The sequence below is a fragment of the Triplophysa rosa genome, linkage group LG24 (genome assembly GCF_024868665.1).
Source record: "Triplophysa rosa linkage group LG24, Trosa_1v2, whole genome shotgun sequence".
Classification (NCBI taxonomy): domain Eukaryota; kingdom Metazoa; phylum Chordata; class Actinopteri; order Cypriniformes; family Nemacheilidae; genus Triplophysa; species Triplophysa rosa.
In genome coordinates, this window is record NC_079913.1 from 4,528,375 (window position 1) to 4,550,404 (window position 22,030).

The 22,030-nt window shown below is 38.4% G+C and overlaps 2 protein-coding genes across 9 annotated transcripts in view; both read left to right on the plus strand.

The window, feature by feature from the left end:
- The first annotated feature begins 152 nt into the window (after positions 1-152).
- LOC130548082 (coiled-coil domain-containing protein 136-like) lies at positions 153-11,768 on the plus strand. 4 transcript variants are annotated; one of them, XM_057324552.1, is made up of 7 exons: positions 153-476; positions 2,323-2,440; positions 3,167-3,440; positions 3,543-3,677; positions 5,294-5,390; positions 5,971-6,036; positions 8,273-11,768. In XM_057324552.1, exons 1-6 carry the CDS (start codon positions 437-439, stop codon positions 6,024-6,026), a joined length of 720 nt encoding a protein of 239 aa, XP_057180535.1. In that variant the 5' UTR covers positions 153-436; the 3' UTR covers positions 6,027-6,036; positions 8,273-11,768. The 4 variants fall into 4 exon arrangements, 3 of the variants coding, with proteins under 3 accessions (XP_057180535.1, XP_057180534.1, XP_057180536.1); XM_057324551.1 differs by having other exon boundaries at positions 154-482; XM_057324553.1 differs by lacking the exon at positions 5,294-5,390 and having other exon boundaries at positions 155-482; positions 5,922-6,036.
- A 1,598-nt stretch (positions 11,769-13,366) lies between these two features.
- Positions 13,367-22,030, plus strand: part of flncb (filamin C, gamma b (actin binding protein 280)) — a 42,524-nt gene continuing 33,860 nt past the window's right edge. For 3 of the 5 annotated variants that reach the window (XM_057324015.1, XM_057324017.1, XM_057324019.1), the window contains exon 1: positions 13,368-14,300. In XM_057324015.1, coding sequence (XP_057179998.1) covers positions 13,922-14,300 — 379 coding nt within the window. In that variant the 5' untranslated portion in view covers positions 13,368-13,921. Of the gene's footprint in view, positions 14,301-22,030 lie in introns of all 5 variants that reach the window. The other 2 variants (XM_057324020.1, XM_057324016.1) reach the window with 1 other exon arrangement.

Genomic DNA, 22,030 nt, shown 5'->3' on the forward strand with positions numbered 1-22,030 from the left:
TAATTTATGACAGAATTTTTATTTTTGGGTGTAGTGTCCCTTTAAGACATTTTTAATTTTGGGCGTACCGTCCCTTTAAGTGTGCATCTTTTGTGAAAATAACACTAGTACTCTCAAATGTATCTCCTCTAAATGTTGTCTTATCTCACCTGTGATGTTCTGACCCATAGCCCAGCTGCGCTCGGTGCAGGAGGAGCTGGACAGCCTGGAGGAGGAGAAGGCCAGCGAGCTTTGGGAGGCGCAGGGGGAGCTGCGTGTAGCTCAGGAGGAGGTGCAGGAGCTCCAGCAGGCGGCGGAGGAGGCTGCAGCCGAGCGGGAAAATGACATCGCTCTGCTGCAGGAGGAGCTGTGCCGTCTGCGCGCCGAGCTGGAGCGTCTGCGCGGCACCACACAGGAGTACGAGCTGGAGCTGACCACGCTGAGGGCCGAGATCAGCATGAAGAGCCAATGCAGGGAGGAGCGGGAGAAAGCCGCAGGTGAGGGTACGTATACAAAACAGAGGCCAGACACTCCTATTGTTCATATGAGCATCACAGCAGTGGTCCTTATGACGTAAACAGCTTAATAAACAAACAAATAAAAGGTTAGTGAAAATGTTCAGATCTAGGAGGGTGTGATGCTTATGTTCATAGGGATAGAAAATAATTAATTCAACAGAAGGCCTCACCAAGATAAAAAAGTTTATGTTAGCCAGCTGAAATTTTTCCAGCCAGACTTTTCTTTATATCACACGACCTCGTTCCAACAATTTCACAAATAGCACTAATACAACATAACAAATTCATCATCTGCTTTTCTTCACCGTTGACCGTCGCACTGATTAAACGTGTCCAAACCTGACAGAAACGTTACATATGGGTTGTGCTTTACCCAGAATGCACATACATTGACAAATATGTGTGTATTACAAGCGTTGTATGTTCCCTCATCGTCTGAGTGTGCGTTTGACATTCTGACAGACTGCAGGACCTTCGTATAGCCTCATTTGTCTGAGCTGTGGTGCTGGTGTTGACATCTTTCTCTGTCTCTGAGGGCACGGGGGCGGCTTTCTGCTCCCCTGTTGCCTTTAAAACTTTACTATATTAAGATCTGTTAAAATACGATTTATGGCTGGAATACACTACAAGACTTTTGCTCAGATTTTCAGTCTGGAGTTGTTGCAGAAAGTCTGCGCAAGTCTGCAGATTTGATCATGTATCGTTTTCTATACAAACGTTCAAAAAGTCTGCAAGTGTATGATGTCTAGTTTTTTAAAAATCTGTTCTGATTTTGAAAGTCTTGTAGTGTATTCAAGCCTTAACTAACCGCTGGTGGAGCAATCGGTACAACTCATCGCAAAACAAGAGGACATTGAAGTCTTTGGTTAATGTGTTCATCTTCCTTCTCATCTGGGGTCAGATGCCGGAGAAGAAGAGGTTAAGATATTAAAGTTGTTTATCAGTACACACGTTTCTGATGGTTATTAAATTACATCACATACACACACTGGCTGTCAGTATGCAGATGCTAGAGAGTTGTTTGCGAACGTGAGAATACTTCCAGACTGAAGGCAATGCTCTTGGGGGTGAATGTTGCATTATGGGGGATGGGGAAACAGGACTCTTGATTGACAGGTCAAACTGCTGCGGCACGAATATTGTTTCCATGGAGACCAGTTGCAGGGTTTGCTGTGTATTTACAGCCCTCTGGTGAAATGTCTAGTTTTTCACTGCTGCACATTATTTGTGTGAATAAACCAAAAATCAATGGTTGACGAGAATGACTAGAACTAATCTGGATTTTCGTCAGAAGACTATGACTAAAACTAAATCAAATTTTGCTGCCAAAATGAACATGGATAGGTGTGTGGTACTACACACAGTATTTTTTGCAGTATGCATGTTTACTATTAGAATACATGTAGAATCCCAATACTGTATCCCACAATGCAATTCCTTTAACTTGACCTTCCAATCTGAGTGTGACAAATGCAACAGAAGATTAATAAAGTGCCATTTATAATGTCTTATGCACTCGCTGTTTGATCAGAATGCCAAAAATGTAGACATTGATGAAAGAAAATCTGTTCTTGTTTCTGAGAATTATGAGATAGTTGCCAGTTATCGCTTAATTAAACATACAACAATGAAGTCATGTGATGGTATTTTAACATATTACTGTTTAAAATGTTTATCATTACGTTATGCATTGCTATTTGACATAATAACAAACATGTATACATTAAATTCTATAGCTAGTATTCCATTCTTGAAATTGTCAGTGTCGTTTCCTCTCAGGCTTTGACCGGCAGCTGTTGTTCTGATTTACATTGTGATTGGACAGGTGATGTGGACCAACTGATGGAGGAGTGTCGCTCTTTGAAGGACGAGTGTCAGACGCTAAAAAATGGCAACAAGCAGCTCTCTGAGAAACTTGAGATGCTAGAACAGCAGAGAGCCAGGTGATTGGCCACACAGCCTGTCAATCAAACACCGATTACAATTAGGTCAAACCTTTATATTTGTTAGACATTATTTGTCTCAAGGGATAGTTCACCCATTTACTCACCTTCGAGTTTGTATACATTTCTTTGTTCTGATGAATACAGAGAAAGATATTTGGAAGAATGCTTGTAACCAAACTGTTTTTGGACCCTATTGACTACCATAGTAGGAAGAATGTAGGAAAGCAAACAGTTCTGGGGCACTTTTGAATGCCATTGTTTTTCCTACTATGGTAGTCAATGCTGTCGTCCAAATATTTTTCCCTGTGTTCAACCAAACAAAGAAATATATACAGGTTTGGAACAACTAGAGAGTGAGTAATTCATGACAGAATTTTCATTTTTGGGTGAACTGTCCCTTTAATGCACACTCAGTAAACAATTTAGAAGGAAGTGTTTCAAAGCAGCATGAAACAATATTTATAATATAGTTCATCTGTTCATCTGAACATACGCTTCTGTCTTATAGAGAGAGAGAGAGAAAGATTAAACAGAATTTCCAAGAGTGTGAATAAATGATGATGAGAGAATTGGTGATGAGTACTGCAGTGCGGTTTTCACACACATGCGACGATGTCATTTAATAATTATACCCCCATAACAAAGTAAATCTATTAGATTAACACGCATCACAACATGTGTCTATGGATAATAAATGACCACTGCCTGTTTTCATCCTCAAAGCTCCAGTGACTCATATCTGAGCTTAACAACGGAACAGAACGATGGAGATGACACACAAAATGACGGAGAAAAGGAGGAGAAGACCGAAGCTTACGTGAGCACGTTGGGGGTAGAACAAGGTGGAAAATGGGTGGACGCCTATACCCAGAAGAACATCTCGTTTGAGGGGAAACCCGTCACCCCGACGGGCCGGAGTGGAGGATTTTCTGAAGTGTTTTCTCTTAAAGACCAGCTGAAGCAAGCTGAGGAGAAAGCCTCACAGGTTCAGAGAGAGGTATAGCACATCTACAAATGAACTTTTACACGTAGAATTAAACTGAAAGATCCCTTTATCTCACGCTTTCTGTTCGTTTCTTTATATCTGTTTCTCTTTTAGTGTGAGGGACTCAAAGGAGAGCTTCTTGAACTTCAGGGGCTTTACGAGTGCAGCCAGAGGGAGAGGGCGGGGCTGGAGGCGGAGCTGCAGCGCTGTAGGATGGAGCTAGATCGGTTGGGTGGAAGGAAGGCTCAGGTGAGGGGTTCTAAAGGGCTTTGGACATCAGTCATACACACTGATCCACAACAATCTCTCAGGAACTTGAGAACCATGCTGACAAAAATGTGACCTTACCTTAAATAAATCATCATAGTGAACACAAGTAGGCATTACTCACACAGCAAGCAGGTCAAGATATTTTCAGCCGAATGAAACCATGACTCCATCAGCCTACATGTTGTCAGCGTTTGAAGATGCTCTGCACATGACTAATGTTTGCATGTGGGATCAAGCGCCAGCAGTGCTTGTCTTTCAAAGCGCATCCTGTCTACTAAACCACTCTGCCATTCTCGGACGAGTGTCTGTGTTTCACCTTGGGATGTTTTTGTCACACACATTGATTCTGGGCTGTGTGTCTTTTCTCGTCTTGTGTTTGTCAAACCTCTTGTAGCTAATGTTCTTGATCCACTGTAGCGAAATAATAACGCTTATTTAATCTGCTTTTGTGTTTGTACGATGTGCACTGACATAGAGGTCTATCTAACCCCTGTACTGAAAAATGATTCGCCATAGAGATCTTTCTTATAAATTCCACCATTGATACTCCAAATGTAAGACTTCTCCAAGTAAAGAGTCTGTCCAGTCTGAGTATCGTGTCCCATGTCAATCATTCGTCATCCATAGTACTAGTTTAAAGACCCCATGAAATCAGAAAGCCCCCAGAATTCAAATTTTTGGGGACTTTTAGACCATGCATATATTAGCCAGGTCATTACTGTATTCTAATGTACTTGTAAAAGCTAACTATAAATGCATATAAAATGACAGCTTTTCTCTTCTGGGAAAACGGAACAAAAATGTTGATGACTCAAACCAATGAATAAATCATGGGTGTGACTTAACTAAAGCTATTGGCTACTTAAAAAGGGAAAATGTGTTTGATATGTTCTACCTTTTTAATTTATTATAGGAAATGCATTAACACAGAAAAGAAAATACCGGTCAGGCTTTCACGGGGTCTTTATTAGTGTGGATAGCCCCTCACTCACACTGTTCTGCTGCCTACAATCCCCATAATCTTTTAAAGGAATGTTCCAAGTTAAAGCCGCGATCCGTAACTTTTTTTGGGTTAGAAATAATCAATAATCAATTATTTAGCAATTGTAGTACTTACTTTATTTTTACTTCACCCAAATTCGCAATGGTAAGCTTATATTACTTTTTCTCATTTGAGCTGTCGGGTAAGCCTACAATTTTGTTGGAAATGTCAGTTTGACACCATGTGACGTCAGCCTATATGAAGTAACCTGCAATGTTTCAAGCAGAGATAAAAAGGCAAAAGTTACGGATTGCTACTTTAAGTTCTTCATGTGATATGCTGTTGATTTATAACAAAAAGATAAGTTTCCTAAAGTAAAAACCCTTTAATACCAACTCTAAGAAAAGTAAAAGCCACATGTCAACTTTATATAAATAAAGGAATTTGAACAGTTTTTGGAAGGTCCTTCTCGCTCTTGTGCTCTGTTTTGTCTTGTCCCTCAGTTTGCAAATACACTTTGACAGTTGCATGTACACTGTAAGTCTATGGAGCAATCATGCAAGGATTTGTCTGTCACAGTCGATCGATTTAACCTGGAACATTCCTTTAACAGATTGGGCTGGCTGTGCGGTGTGGGCAAGGATCTTTAAATGCCAAGATGGCAACCTTGGCTCACCGTTCATATGCCGGAGGCTCGAATCGAGCACAAGGTTTCCATTTTGTGTTTAACCATCTTTGCTGTGTATCTAATCTGGGTGTACTTTCCTGTTTCCCTGCTCTCTTGTGGTGTTCCATCGCTTTGTTCTGTTGCTTTTTGACCACTGCATACACATACATGCCATAAACAACCATACGCTCACAATGCACACGGCACTATATCAAATTCCAAACAAATTTGATGATTCTTTTTAAACTGCTGGCATCTATCTATCTATCTATCTATCTATCTATCTATCTATCTATCTATCTATCTATCTATCTATCTATCTATCTATCTATCTATCTATCTATCTATCTCTTGTTGTGTTTGGTATCCCTTTCATCCTCACACTCATTCTTTCTCTCAATTTTTTTTATTGTTTTCCATATTTGATTTACTTGTTTTTCGACATGTGCACAAACCTCCCATGTGTAACCATATGTTTATTTTTACGTCTGTCATTCTTTTTCGTTTGTCTCTATCACTTCCACTTCCTCCTCTTCCTCTCTCCATCCCTGCACCCCCTTGTGTTTTTCCTCAGAGCTCCACTCCTTCGTCTGAGTCCCCTATTCTCTCCATACCCTTCATAGGAATGGTTGTAATAATGGGCCTGATATGGTGCTGCTGGATGGAGCTCTTGTCCTAAAGGGGGAAAGGTATGACTTTGCCTTTTCTTTCTCTACGAGAACAGAGACAAGCTTTTTTGTCCCTCCTGTACTGTAAACTTCATCCTTATCCTGGACAAAATGTCACTTTTTATACGACATAATGAATCATAGCTGTTGTTGTTTTGCTGTAGGCCAGACTGCCACAGTCTTTATGAGGGCCTTTTATGGATGTGCACATTGTTTCACAATCGTCTGAAAGAACAGACACTTCTTATACACATGCAAGCCTTAATTCTTGTTGCAGGACAAACTTTTAGACTTAGGAGAACAGAACCAAAATGATAAAATCATAAGCATTTATGGGTGGAATGCTTATGATAAGATTTTGCTAAAGTGTAACTGATAAAACAAAATCCTCTGGACAACTTATTTATCTTTATTTCTTGCATTGATTACTGGACAGAATAGAACTTTATTCAAGCAGGTTCAAAACCTTGAACTGAGCAGAAACAAAAAGAAGTCGACATAGAAAACGTAGAAAATTGGGTCAACATGGTTCTAGGAATGCCAAAGTCATGAGTTTGATTGTACTGTATGTCAGAATGAATTGAAGTGTGCCAACTGCACAAATGTAATGTCAATCATTGCCAAATTTTACTAGATTACACGATAGTAGCTACAGTACACAAAACAAAAATCATCATTCTCATGTTTGAAATGCTTTAAAAAGGTACTGCAGCGCGTTCATCACCATCAGTGAAATCAGCTCGCATGATTGACAAAAAGTCATTATTATCAGAGTATTATCCCGGCCAAAACACGCAGAACTCTGATTTCAACCGCACGGCTCAGTTCGGCTGCCCAGCAGGGCTGACCAAAGCCAGCAATGCACACACACAGTGCTTGACTTCCCTGGACAGGCATGTGCTTTCTGCTGCCAATCTCACAACGCCAGATGGAAAGAGAGAGAGAGAGAGAGAGAGAGAGAGAGAGAGAGAGAGAGAAAGAGAAATGGAGTATGCAGGAGAGCGAGTGTGTGAAAGTGATTGGAGTGTTTACTGGGTCATTGCTCTTGGCTTTGCGTCTCTCCAGGTTTCTAGATGGGTATATTTAGGTCTCGTGTCTAGTGCTATTACAGCGGATTATTGGAAATAAACAACAAGCCCTTGGATAATTCATTAAAACTGCGTTAGATGGTTAAAATATGGACCAGATCCGTCTTGTAGCCTCGATTGGTGTCCTCTAGCCAAAAACATTTGCGGTTTTATTTTGATTTGGGCAGTTTTATTGGTTTTGTGTCATGTATGATGATACAAGGAAAACGTCAGGGCTGCTTATAAGAAAAAGTACATTTAAAGGGATAATTCACCCAAAAATGCTAAATCTGTAAACATTTATTCACCCTTCAAACCTTTGACTTTATTCAGTTTCTTCAGTGGAAAAAAAATATTTTGAGAAATGTCTCAGTTTTTTGTGTTCATACAATGAAAGTCAATGTGGGCCAGTGCCATTTAGTTACCAATATTCTTTTAAAGTCCCCCTGTGGTAGATAATTTTACCCCTTAAAACTATAATCTTTGACCATCCAAATTACATATTTTTCTTGCGAAAATTATTATCTGTCTTAAAAACGCTTGAATGTAACTACACCTCAGATTCATTAAGTATACGCAGAGACATGAATATGCAAATTAGCCCCGCCTCCATTTAATCGCACTCGGCAGTTCAGATGCTGCTAAAACTGAAAGTGAAACTGAGAGCTGACACAGCAGTGCAGCGATTGTTTCAGCCCGAATCTATGCGCCATCTTTGCATACTTATGCTTGAAACTGCTGATCCACAGAGGTCAAATGAGTTTGGTGTGATGTGATTGGTTACAGGTTTATGACGTCATTAACTGGGGCAATTTCAAACTGCATTTTTTTTGGTAAACTGCAGTTTTATGAAGAAAATTCTCAGCCGTGGTTTAAAATGATACATATGCACATGGTTTGTCTTAAAGCACATTAAAAACACCACAAAAACATATAAACAACATTAAAAACTAGATTTTTCACCACCGGGGTCTTTAAACATTTTCTTTTGTGTTCTGCAGAAGAAAGTCATACAGGTTAGAATCACATGAGGGTGACAAAAGTTGTGCCTCCATATACAAAGTTATGTATATGCTAACAGAAATTCAAGTCTTAATTTCATGGGACGCTTTAAGTTAAAACTTCCGATTTCAATCACCCTGTCATGTGACCTTTGCCCTCTGTCATTATTTTCTTCCTCTTAACCTCAGGAGATTGAGGGAGACTGGAACCTGGTGATGGTTGTTGCCGTGGCAGCAGCAGCAGTTCTACTCATTCCCTGTTTGACCAGAGCCCTGGCCTGAGAGCTGGACAGGAAGTGACCTCATCCACAACCATCAGCTCAACCCATGGTACACAATCACCTAGACCACATTTAACCACAGATGGGAATCGAAACCATCATGCACCAGTGTCATATGGAAACACAGTGACACGCTGCTTCCAAATTTGACGCTTTTTGATGTGCATTGTAATGCTGGTTGTTTGCTGTCTCAACTGCTTTGTTCTGCTTCTGTAGACAGTCATATTTGTTTCGACTAGCAGTGCTACAATCACTGATACCGTGGAGAAGAACTCCTGCTGATTGGTCCAGCTCCCCGTTTCATACGTTATTTTCCGTCCTTAATGGACAATTGACCATTTCAATGGTCCTCCAGAAACTATTTGCCTTATTTTTACTTTTCAATAGAATGTTTGCACATTTTACCTTTCTGTCTATCAGAAATTCTTTTGTGGACCCCAAAGGATTACCGTTCCTTAGCAACGCTGGGATGCAGAAAATTGATTTTCAATTAGGTAGGAGCATGCAGTACTTGTTTAACCTTCTTGGATCTTCCCTGACATTCTTAATAATTCTGTACTGTATTAAAGTCACAATTACTGTCAGTCATTTGTGTTTAGGTGAAAAAACAACGTTCTTTATACTTTTTAGGGCATGTTTTCTTTCTTAAATGTACAAGGCACTGTATGCTATCAAAGATAATTCTCACGTAATGTATACTGTGTGTTATTTTTGTGTTTTGAAGAAAGCTATTGTTTTTTGTGGTGAAAAGAATCCAGAGTTTTAGAAATTCAGGGGGACGAGGTGAGTTAAGATTATCCCAGCAGGTAAAGATGCTCTTCACTTATGACTTATATTTTTGTATCTAAATTGTTTATTCCAAGATGTTAATGCCCGGTTTCACAGACAAGGATTAAGGCTAATCCCAGACTAAAATGAATGTTTGAGCAGTCTTAACTGAAAATAACTCACCTTAAAACAACTTAAAGTATATCAGCGCCATTGTTTTGTCTCAAGATGCACACCAGTTAGGTTTTTTACTAGGGCATTTTTATAAAAGTAGTTTAAATATCTTAATTTCACTAAGGGTTAGTCCGGGTTTAAACTAAACCCTGTCTGTGAAACCGGGCCTATATATACGTATATAGATTGATTTTGTGCGTATAGACTGATAAATGATGCTATAAAGCTTGGGGATTATTTTTGTACAAAGGTCGACTAATGTATACACTACTGTAGCTCTGAAAGCACATGTAATGAACTAGCACAGATGTACCATGATTCCATTGATGCAATGATATAATCCAAGGTTTATTTGCTCCTTTTTGCATGTTTGCAATGACTGAACACATATTATGTATCTACAGTATATGGTCTTTGCATAATGATGCAAATGAGCTTTTTCTCTTCTTGAAGTTCAAAGTAGGCAAGATGTTACAGAATGCCCAAAATGTTGTGAAACAGTGGTTCTCAACTGGTGAGTCACGACCCAAAACTGGTTGCAGGTTTGTTTTGATAGGATCACAGCTGGGGAAAATTATTCTGAATGCAGTAAATCACAGAATCATTTATACTGAGAACAACAATATAAATGCAGTAAATGTACAAATTTCTGCTGTTGCTTAGCCTTTAAAGTATTGTCTAATTTCCTATTCACGTTATATTACATTTATTCATTAAACATTTTGCATGTTAGGCCTGTGTTGTTATTAAATTTAGTGTCAGTATTAATTTAAAATTTAGTGTCAGTATTTTGATTCTCTGTTGGTTGTTAAATCTCAATGTTAAATCTAAGTCCTGATGCAAACCATTTGAGAACCACTGTCATAAAATCATGTTGAAAAGGAACTTTTGCTCACAATGCAATTCAAATCTGTAGCAAACGAGAACAGCTATAAATACAAACCTACATTCACCAAAAAAGTTATGGTATTGTAAAACATGTCTTAAGTGATGTATCCTTAACTAATGATGTTTGACGAGACATATGTAGCTTTTTATGTCAAAGGTCTCTGTAATTTCCAGACACTTATTTTTTGGAGTCTTTGTATGGACTACAAGATTACTTTCTTGTATAAAAATGAATATAACTCACAGAATTCATTTCTTGGTGAATGAATGAGACTTGAGGTACTGTTGTTCTATCACGTTAATATCTATTACTGTATAATCTTTACTGTATGAAGACGAGTTGTCCTCACCTAGTGTTTTAGACGCTTTCAACAACACACAAAAAATTCAATCCTAGTAGAAATATTTGCTTCTAGACGGTTGACTAGCATTGTGGCAGTGAACTGGTGCATCTCTATGTAGCATGGTTTTCAGTCTCTCAGATATGGCGTTAGTTGCGCTGAGATTCACTGTTTGGGTATTTGCAGTATCCAAAGTTTGTTCCAGTGCTGTTTTTAATATCCTGTTGATAAATGCAGAACTCAATGGTAGCACAACTGAGTGTTCAATGTATCAATGCTTAGACTTGTTTCTATAAGGCAGTGCATGCCTCACAGTGACTTCTTTGTCTTTAAAATAAAAATGTGGTATTTGTCCTGCACTCTATTAGGAGGTTTGTTACTGTTTTGTTTGGAATGTTGCTTTTTACATTAATATAGTAATGTGAACTTATAATTGTACATCAAAAGTAGCCGACTAATGATGATGAATATAGTCAGATAAAGAGCATATTTTATGTTTTGGACGAGACGAACACAAGCTATTTTTCAACACTCTTCGACTCAACACTTGTAAATGATGTAGTATTTACAGACTGCATATGTGCATGTCCGTTGCAGTAGAGATTCTGCATGCAGAGTGATAGAAACCAGTGTTAGATTTTAGCACATGTAACAATTGTGTACTAGATCTACAGTAGCATGAACTGTCCAAATCTGCAACTCACCCGAAATGGTTGTTAAAATTCCAGTTTGTTCTGTTGCAATGTGAAATCTGTTTTGTGTTTAAGATCTTTAAAGGCTGATGTGATTTGTGTTCTGTTGTCTTATTAAGTCAGTATTTGTTGTTGTATTTTATTAAGTCAGAGTTACTTTGTGGATAAAACCAATATAACTTAAAATTGGCCATACTTTTTCCAAACCAGTCCAGTGTCTATCATCTGTTCAGTCTCACAGTTTGAGTTGTTTTGAGAATGATATATTTAGGACATGTGTCAGTGGAGCTTTACTGGGATCTGGAGAGTAATAAATGTATGGAAGTGTTGATGACGTTGTGGCACTGCTGCTGCTTGTGTGTACAGTATGCGGTCGTGTAATTGTAACTGTTCTGTACTGTGTCTTTGACATGTTTATATGTTGTCCTGCCTTAACAGGCATTTATGTAAAAGATATAATAAAGTTTCGAGTATTTTGCTAATCATGTATATTTTGTAAATGAACAGGCAACAATAAAGTAGTTTATCAATAGCATCCTGATTTTATGTACTGTATGTAATCAATTATTTCTGTCATTTGTCAACTGCTTTTAGATTGAAAATGTGTGAGTTCCACAAATCTGTATGCATCTAATGATTTGTTTTTGATTACATGACAATCTTTGTTTTTCTTCTGTCTTTTCGAAGTTTGCAAGGCTGCAGAAATGCTGAGATGCTTGAATTGCATGTGTCACATCATTGATGAGATCAACACACTGAGGTACTGAGTCACGGGTGTGACATCATTGTGGGCACATGAACAATTTTTGGTGTCAGTGTTTGGGAATGGTTAGTTTTCAGTGGACAATTTGAAATATGGATATGGGGTGAAGGGGGTATGACTCAACAGGGTGTCCGTGGGGGTTCCTACTTTTCCTGTAAAAGTGAACCATGTGCCTGTATATGGTTTAGTCACCATTCACAGCAGGGGCAAAAACAAAATGACTATTCATCATACAGTTATACACTCAAAATATACAACGCATACTGCACATTAATACATATAAAACACACAGTTCGAAATAGATTCACAATGATTGTTAGTTGAATGAAATCAGTTGCATGACTGTTGTATTGCTCCACTTTGTGTTGTGCACCAATTGTGCAATTTTGTCATAAGATGCTTAAACCATATCAACATGTCAAATGTCACAAGCTTCCAGGTTGTGCCATCTGACAGCACTATGACCTGAGGCCATGAGCTTGTAAAAAGTTATTTTGGGGGCTAAAATGACGTTGTTTACTATGTACTGCCTTTTAGAGGGGGGCTGGGGAAAATTGTCACAAGGGCTACAAGGGATACATAGCTTACATGTACTTGTATGTTTGGTTATGTGTGTTGTTTGTATGTTAGTCAATCAGTTAGTTCAAGGTTATTCTAAATTAGAATTTTTTTTATACAGTATCAATAAAATTTCAAGGTCAAATGTCAACTATAAAAGTTTAATAGGTATTTTTAAACTAAGAAATAAAGGTATTTAGACGTGGTAAAAAGTGTGACAAATGGTCCCAGTCTCACCGATATATTACATTAACACAACCCACAGCTAAAATAAACTTTTAAAACTCATTTACTACAATTATTAATCATATTTGAATACCAAAGTAATGAAAACCCAACTTAATTTGAAAATTAAGTTTTATGACCTTAAGAGCCAAAATATTTTGAATTCTGCATAAAACATTTACTCTCACTAACTGTATATTTGAACTTTTGGAAACAATCGGAAGATTTTTTGAAACCATGAATAGGCCCGGTGACTTCATTGACCAGCATAGAGTTTTGTCAATTGAGGCCATATTATGTTTATTAATAAACCGTCATGTATTATTTATTACTTGGGTGGGTATTTAGCACACTGTGTTAAAATGTCTCACTGACTTCATTTGAATTATGCTGTCATTTGCTTTTCCCAGCCCCAATTGTTAAAAGAGAGCACATAACTTTTACAACAAGCCTAACTCCAGCCCCCCCACGCGCCAAATTTGGTGTTCCTAAAAATAAATATGAGCGTCCCAACTGTCGCGGCGCTCGGGAGGTCTATCCAATAGCCCTTGCCCGCCGTGCGCGTCGCCCAATCGGGCGCCCGTATCCGCTATCTCGGCCAGATTAGAGAATCACCCATCCTGAAGTTGTATATGGTCATGATGACAGCTGCATACCAGGAAATCCAACAGCCTGACGTGTGTGCGCTCCTGGAGGGGTCTCAGATTTTTAAAGCGCTTCATTTAACTACTCAAGTGGGCTATACGAAGCCGCGCTCCTCTCTGCCGTGCGCCACTTTCCCGTCTTTCTTTCCTTTGATATAGAAAGACTTGTGGGTATTTTGTAAAGAACGAGCTTTATCTCGCGGTGTTTCACGTTTTTAAAAGCGGCGGTTAAGACAGTTTTGAAATTTTGAATTTGAAAATTAATAACGGAAAAACGGAATCTTGCGGTCTCTCTACACAAGCGGCTCGAGATCGATTCGATTCTTATTTCAACAACCACCGAAATCTCCGCTCTTGTGAGTTTTTTCACAATCGCTTCCAACTTTTAAACGTCTTTTTTCCACACGAGAGCGCGCGCGCGCGCCTGGCACTGCCCCGCTCCCCCTGTAGAAGTTTCGCACGCTGATTCCAGTATAAAGGGGGCACGCTAAAATCTGAAAAAACATGATGAGTAATAATACATACTACGACCAGCAGCTGCCGCCGCAGTATTATCAGGGCACGGACAACGGCGAGGACCTGGACGAGGAGATGCCGGCCACGGAGAAGGACCTGGCGGAAGATGCGCCCTGGAAGAAGATCCAGCAGAACACCTTCACCAGATGGTGCAACGAGCACCTGAAATGTATCAACAAGAAGATCAACGACCTGCAGAAAGACCTGAGCGACGGGCTCAAGCTCATCGGGCTCCTGGAAGTTCTCAGTCAGAAGAAAATGTACCGAAAATATCACTCCAGACCCAATTTCAGACAGATGAAACTGGAGAATGTGTCCGTCGCGCTAGAGTTTCTAGAAAGGGAACATATCAAGCTAGTATCGATAGGTAAGTGATATTTTATGAACTTGTGTAAACTCACTGGGGTGCGAGGGAAACTTGCGTGTATGAGGCTCAGGGTTAGGGGGCGTTTTTGAGTCAGTCTATATTTACCTCTTTAAAGTGAATATTTAAGTCTTAGTTGCTTTTTATCATAATTATGAAAATAGTTATGCATCATGTTGGGTTATCCACACTTTTATTTCCTTCCCTTAGTGAAAGACAATGAAAGATCTTGACGAAGCCTGGCAGCATATGTTCGTCTTACGTGGGTCATTCATATGTCCAACTATCCATGATGCCATTTGTGCATAATATTTATGAACACTTTTATTAATAAACATACAGTTATAAATGAATTATTAGTTCATGCATATTTAAGTATGACAATATTTGGCTGAAAGTTTGATCACATTTCTTACTATTGAAATGTACATTAGATAATTATCTGTTAAGCCTTACACTGAAATAATGTTATTCAGTAAATAAAGCTTTATTCTAGTTTTTAAAGATTATTAAGTGACAAAATAGATTCATGAAATCGTTCTCTGGTAAGTAATTACTAGTAATTGTTACTTTTATAATAATTAGTAATATACTTAGTAGCCTATGTAGTAGCCTATCATAAACATAGATAAATAGATCCTAAGGAAACTCTTCATCTATGGTCATGAAATGACCATTGATTAGATTGCGTGCTTCCTGATAACTTTTTTTAATTGCCAGGAAGTTGATTTTTAGAACATACCATATTCCTTTCATATTAGTTGTAATGTCTGTGTCATTACATCATCACCAGTAAGTATGGGCAGATTTGATAAACCATGGCTGATCTTTTATGAGAAAAGGTCCGAGCATCGTTTTTTTGCAGATGCCTAATAGTTTGATGATATAACTTATTTTAAGTGTTTTTAAATGTGGCTAGGTGAGTTTTTAGAGGTAAGCATTACATGAGGGCCAGGCTGTTGTTTTGATTTATACCAAATAACTGTGATCAGGCATGTTTATGTAATAAACAGGATGCCTTTTTCTCTATTATGTTGATTGTGTTGTAAATAAAGGTCCATTGAATCTGCTTCAGGGTCAGTGTTGGTGTTTTTGCAGCAGGGAAAGTGTACGATTGTTCTGTTGGCTAATAGGTGGCAGTCAGGTCTTGGCAGCGTGGCAAAATACTCAAAACAACTAGACACCCAACAACTTTGTAATAATGGAAGGTTTGGGAATAGAGATTGGTGGAATGAGGATTCTTGTGGGTTCGATTACCAGGCAATGAATGTACTCATAAAACACAGCTTAAATCTAGTGTAGTGTGTTAGTGTGGATAAAAGTGTATGCCAAAAGCAAAAAAGTAAAATGCAATAAAAGCAGACAAATGATTTAACAGATGACAGGGACAGAATAATTGAGGCTGTTTTTGATTGGACAACAAAGGCTTGATTTTCCTTACATGTGGCCTCCAGTACAGATGCAAGGAAACGAGACAAGCGTCTGGCACAAGGCAGCAGTGCTTTCAGTCCGGCTGTCATTGGTTATGAGACGGATCTTTCCAGAAGGGCACCTGATTCTCATAACCCCTCCCCCTTTTGTGAGTGTACGGTGACAGGCAGGAAAAGCTCACACTCTCGTTCAAGAAACCATGTGTGTGTGTGACAGTGTCACATGGGCTTGGCCTGCTGTACAGGAAACACCACTCACCTCATTTATTTTATCTGTAGGTCACTCATGCAGTGTGAGAATTTGTAGCTATGTGTTCACATACATAACAAGACAGAAATGTGAGGGACATAAATGCAAAAAGTTATGTACTGTGCTCTTTAAAGGGATAGTTCACCCAAAATTACTATGAAGAGTCAATGGGGGCAAGTTTTGAAGTGAACTACTCCTTTAAAGGGATAGTTCACCCAAAAATAAAATTTCTGTCATTATTTACTCGCCCTCTTGTCATGTCAAACCTCTATGACTTCCTTCCTTCCGCAGAACACAAAAGAAGATATTTTAGAGAATGTTGGTAAATTCACAACAGTGGTACCCATTCACTTGCATTGGTTTTGTGTCCATACAATAGAAGTGAATGGATACCGCCGTTGTACGTTCCTTCATTCATCTTCTTTTGTGTTCTGCAGAAGAAAGAAAATCATATGGGTTTGATATGACTAGAGGGTGAGTAAATAATGACAGAAATTTTATTTTGGGTGCACCTTCCCTTTAAAGGAGTAGTTCACTTCAAAATTCGCCCCCATTGACTCTCCATATTTTTATTCCTACTATGGAAAGGCAATGGGAGCAATTTTTGAAGTGAACTACTCCTTTAATGACCTAAAGAAATAAAACATCAAATTAAAGCATACACTTTAATAAGGAATGTGAAAAAGGTACTTCTATTGTAAATTTGGTCACCAAGTTTTTTTATTGTAAGCTTTATATATATAAAAAAGATTTTTGAGTTGTTTGTGGTGATGATGGCTTTGGGACAGTAATCTTCAGTGTTTAGCTGCTCTGAGAGTAAGTGAGTGAGTGAGTGATTGATAGATAGACAGCTGGGCTCTGTGATCCATTTAGTAACAGGTGCTTTAAATAGTCCGACAGACACAGACTGCAGGGGGGGGGGGTTGCTATAGGTTATTTGGGTAGTAAGTCAATAAATAGCTGGTGCATGAAAAATATACAATATCACAAAATGCAGGATTTGTACTTTTTTCCCCTGTATTCTGCATTAATTAGTTGAAAATAGTAGTGAGTGTTTTTTATGTAACAACATAATATATGTATAAAATTATCATTTTTTAAATAAAAATGTAAGCATGATATACTGCAATGCATTCAGAATCATTTTTAATATGGGATATTTAGCAGGAATATTTCAAGAATCGATCCTGACAGAAATGACTACGGCGTTGTTTTTAGCATGCGAGGATATTGAGCAATATTCTGCCTCTCTTAGCTTAGTATATCTCTCTCTCTTTCTCTGTCGTGTCCTCTCTGCGTACAACAGCGTCTTTAATTGTTACCATGTGTCAGAGGCGCGTCAGCTCGCTGGAATGTTCGAGCACGGCCAGCGAACACCCCCAACACACACTCACACACATTACACTCACTCTCCCCAGAGATCTGACACGGACTGCCGTGGTCCTTTCTGGAATTTGATCTGCTCCCACTTGTTTTTTTTTATAAATCTGCTAATGAATACCTAATATGTGTAGTTTGGTTGTTGTATACAGTTGGATATTATTGAGCGAGGCTGCAGATGGCCCAGGTGCATCCTGGGTAGGAGGATATCAGGTGCGAGTGGGTAACAGTTTGCAATAACCGTTTCCGCTCGTAACTTTAAAGTTCCTGTGGGAAACTTAAAATACATTATTTTAATGTTACTAGTTTATTTGTGTCATTCTTTTAAATTTGGTAATTCAGGTATTTTTGTAAGTCACACATTGACACTTTGCGGCCACAAAAACAATTAGAGAACGTTTATATTAATATTTTATTGTGTATGCACTGCAGTATTATCTCCTGTACTATATTTTGAGGAACCAAAATTCTGTCTGTATACTGACACTATAGTGCTTAGATCCAAATGGACCGTTCATGGCAGATAAAGAATCAGAAAGGGTTTATTCGGGTTTGATAGAATCTTCTGTTCTTAAATGCAAGATCATCCTTAATCTTAAGTGCTTAATGGACCATGAGAAAGATCAGATAATTGATGGAAAGCAGATGAGGGAAAATGGGTGTAAATCAGGTATGATTATGAATGGAGTGCTGGATGGCTGACTGGGGATCTCGGTTGTAACTGATATCTGAATTTCTCTCCTGTGTGTTCAGCTGCTCACAGCAAAGCTGGGATAGAGTAACACATTGTAGAACATGCTAATGCATTTTAATGCAAGTCTGAGATCTAGGATTTGGTCTCTTAAAGGGACGGGTCATCATAAAATTCAAGTTGCAAAGCTATTAGATTATGCTGTTATGAATTCATCTTCATTTTGTTCTTGTTTATGACTGACTTTCTTCTGTTGAACAGAAAAAGAAGAATATTAGTTGAATTTGTTTACTGCTCTTTTACATGCAATGAAAGTGAATGGGGACTGCAGCTGAGCGGCAATACGTACAAGAAAAAAAGATAAAATTACCATTTAATTGTTATAAATTATAAGAATATATTATATATGAATAATATTATAGTCATCTAGTTATTAAATTCTTTTTTACACAGATTTCTAAAATTGTAGAATGTTAATGTGTATGCTGCTCAGACATAAGAAATAAGTGAAAATAAGTAAAATATTAGAACTAAATGAAAACAAATAGTCTAATAGTTACCAGCCAATTAAAGATTACATTTATCAAAATAATCACATTTCTTCCTGTAAGAAATGTCATGCATGTGTCTTTTAAGACATGCGGGCAGTGGAATGCTACTCTCGCTAACTGCACGTCGGGGATAGTGGTAGGGTCAGAGGTCAAGTTCATAGATGGTGTGCTGGACTGATAACAGCAGACAGCCTGCAACAGGTGTGTAACAGCAGCTATCGTTTTGTTTTTTAATGTCAACGCAATGCATTTTAGCACATGTTATCATTTCTTTGTGTCTAGTGACCTTGGCAGACATAAAGTTGTTCTTGTGTGATCGTCTGTATTGTGTTATCGGCGAAGCTTGGAATCAGACAGCCCTAGTGCACTCTGGGGTATTTGGTGTCAACGGTGTCAGGCGCAGAGGGCTGTCGGCGGTGTCCTGATGATGTCATTAGTCTGGGTTGCCAGATTGAATCAGACAGGAAAATCCCCCTGGTTCACATCTCATTATCTCCAGTGCACATGCAGAAATAGGCAAACTAAACCCTTGCTGATTCATCAGGGCTTAAAAAGAGGTTTGTAGGTGGGCAATGACTGATAACATGATATGACGATATTTTCCTTGTTTGTCACAGTGTGTGGAGTTAAGGTTAGATTCGTGCAGACGGTTTGTTTGAATGTGCATATGTTGCACAGCTGCGGCATCCTGTGTTGCCTTTCTATAAATCTTATGGCGAGATTTTTATATTTCCTGAAAGAAAGTGGTATTTACAAGTGCGAGTTTATTCTTGGAGGTTCCTTACTGGACAAAAAAGTCCACTAGAGCAATTGTAATAGTGCTGCTTGCCTTGGTAAATGTAATTGATAAAAAATTCCAAAACAAGAGCATATTTTCCATCTATTTTTTTTGTGGAAGTTATGTTGAAGGCATTCACATCTTCAACATCCTGTTGAATTTCCTAACAGGAAACCCAGATGTGGAGTTTCTCCATCATAACTATATGGAAAAGAACAACTGTACTGTACTCTGTTCTTAAAGTGTCTGCACATAGATTTTAAGAGGTTCTGGCATCATTCAGAGCTTAACAAGGCTGTGAAAAGCTGTATATATTATAAATACATATTAAAGTCTTCAATAATATTGACTTTTGATTGCAGACGATATGTGAGCTCAGCTCAGTTTGTCACATTGTTGAGATCTCTTCTTTTGGAAACATTTATGAGATTTAAGTCTTTTTCTTAAGAGAAATGTCTGAGATTTAGGAGGCTAAAGCAAAAAGTTTCCATTTGCGCTCCAGCTAAAATACGAGATATTGACGAGATCTCATTTGTGATTTCTTTTTCTTATAGGGCTCAATAAAAGTTTAAATGAAGGCTTTAATCGAAGAACTTCCATGATTTTCAGCATATAATTTTGGGTTTCTTATCGGTGACCTTCTTTTAGGAACCCTGTGGCGATCACGTCTGTCCTGTTCCGGGTGCTGGGATGGGAAATTAGGACAAAGGGATTCTGTGTGTCTCTTCTGGGTGGATCTTAAAATCTAAAGCTTTGTTGAGCGATTTGAGAGAGAGAGAGAGAGAGAGAGAGAGAGAGAGGCTATGCTGCTTGCAAACTGTGTGTTAGGCCCAGCAGGGGAAGGAACATCTTTGAACACATCAGTTGTCGGTTAAGGACGTCTGTTAGCAGCTGTGAAGGCAGCTGACTGGGTTCACTCAGGAGAGAAGATGGCCTTTGTGCTCCACTAACTACAGATAAAACTTTGATTCCCTCACAAAAAACCTCACACTGATCTTTCTCAACCAATAAATAATCAACACTGTGCTATTTTGTCGCTTTTATTCAACTATTACGTTTGGCGAGATGGTTCCTTCAGACTTTTCTGAACTAATTCACCAACCTTAAAGAAGATTCTGGGAAGATAAGAGGATTTCTCTTGTGGAAGTTACCTTTTTTTTTCGCTGTATGAAATACCTCCTGTGGAGTTTGGAAAGGAAAAGAGCTCTTGTTTTGGGTCCCATGAGCTCTGACAGACTTATTACAGTGTTTTATTACTGGTTTACATTAGAGCTGGGCTTTTTTCTGCCTGTTTGACTGGAAGAAATGGAATGAGTTGTATAAGACCAAGAAGTACCTCTCATGAAAAATACTGTGATATATTTAAATAATATGTTTTCCTCATATAGTGTAGCTAGTGGGTGGCTATTTGTAATTACAGTGGGCCACGTAAATTCACATGGATGTTGTGTTTTAAGTGTTAAACAGGGCTGGAAATACTACATTCGGGTTTCATACTGTACTCGCAGTTTTACCCCAGGGTAATTTTAATCTTGGTTTAACCATTTTTTTTTACTCTGGGTTAAAAATAAACCAACTATTTAATACACAAACATGTGTAGAATTTTGTATATGATGAAAATTTGATTTCTGGGTGAATGTGGACATAGATGTAAAATAATCAGATTTCTCACTTGTCACCTGCTTGTTACTTGCTCTGTTAAAGTGAATTGGCCCCGTCATCAGGATTCAGATTATGCGTAAAATGCTTTACGATTATAAGATGGAGGTGAATGACCTCAAAGTGTCCGTGTCATTCCAAGCTATTTTTTGCTAAGTTTTCTCTCTAAAGAACCGTTTTTACAGCCCACTGGAGCCATTTCGTTTCATTACCCGCTCTAAATGTATTCAGCTGTTCTCACATATGTCCGACATACATCAGTTCAGCAGTGTGTGTTGTTTATCCTATTGTTCACTGTCATCACAGGTTAGACGGGACCGTGTGGGAAAACAATATATGCTGGTCATTGATGTCTTTTTATGGCACCACATGCTATAACACCTGTGCCACATCTCAAGGTGGACTTTGTGGGAAAGCTCTCCAGTATCATCTTTTGCAATGTTTTACTGAAAGTTGGATATATTTAGCCAAGCATTGTGTTCATTGGGCCGAGTCTGTAGTTGGCTGACTTGTTTCAGCAAGTTCTGCAACAATGGTGATACAGTATATTAGTGTGTAAAATGTATTTATGTGTAATGGACATTGATAAATGAACCGCTCTGTCAACGTCCAGACCTGCTGTTTGAACCCACACTGTAAACCCCGATAAGTTAAGATAACTCAAAAGTTTTGTGGTAATAAGTTTCCACAAATGTTTTAAGTTGATAACTCAATTCTTCTGAGTAAAGAACACTAAACACATAAGTATAGTAAATTCAAAGTAATTCATTTTGATTAAACTTCATTTTTTATTTTACATTTACTTGAGTTTCACTTATCAATGTTGTCATGAAGAAATAACAGAATAGAACAGAATACTAAACATGTATAAGCCTCCTCCCATTGTAATTTTGATATAAATACATAAAATAACACTTTATTTCGAGATTTACTTCCATTATCCAGTCCACACAAAGCATGCTGGGAATCGCTCTGACGTCATTGGAAGATATA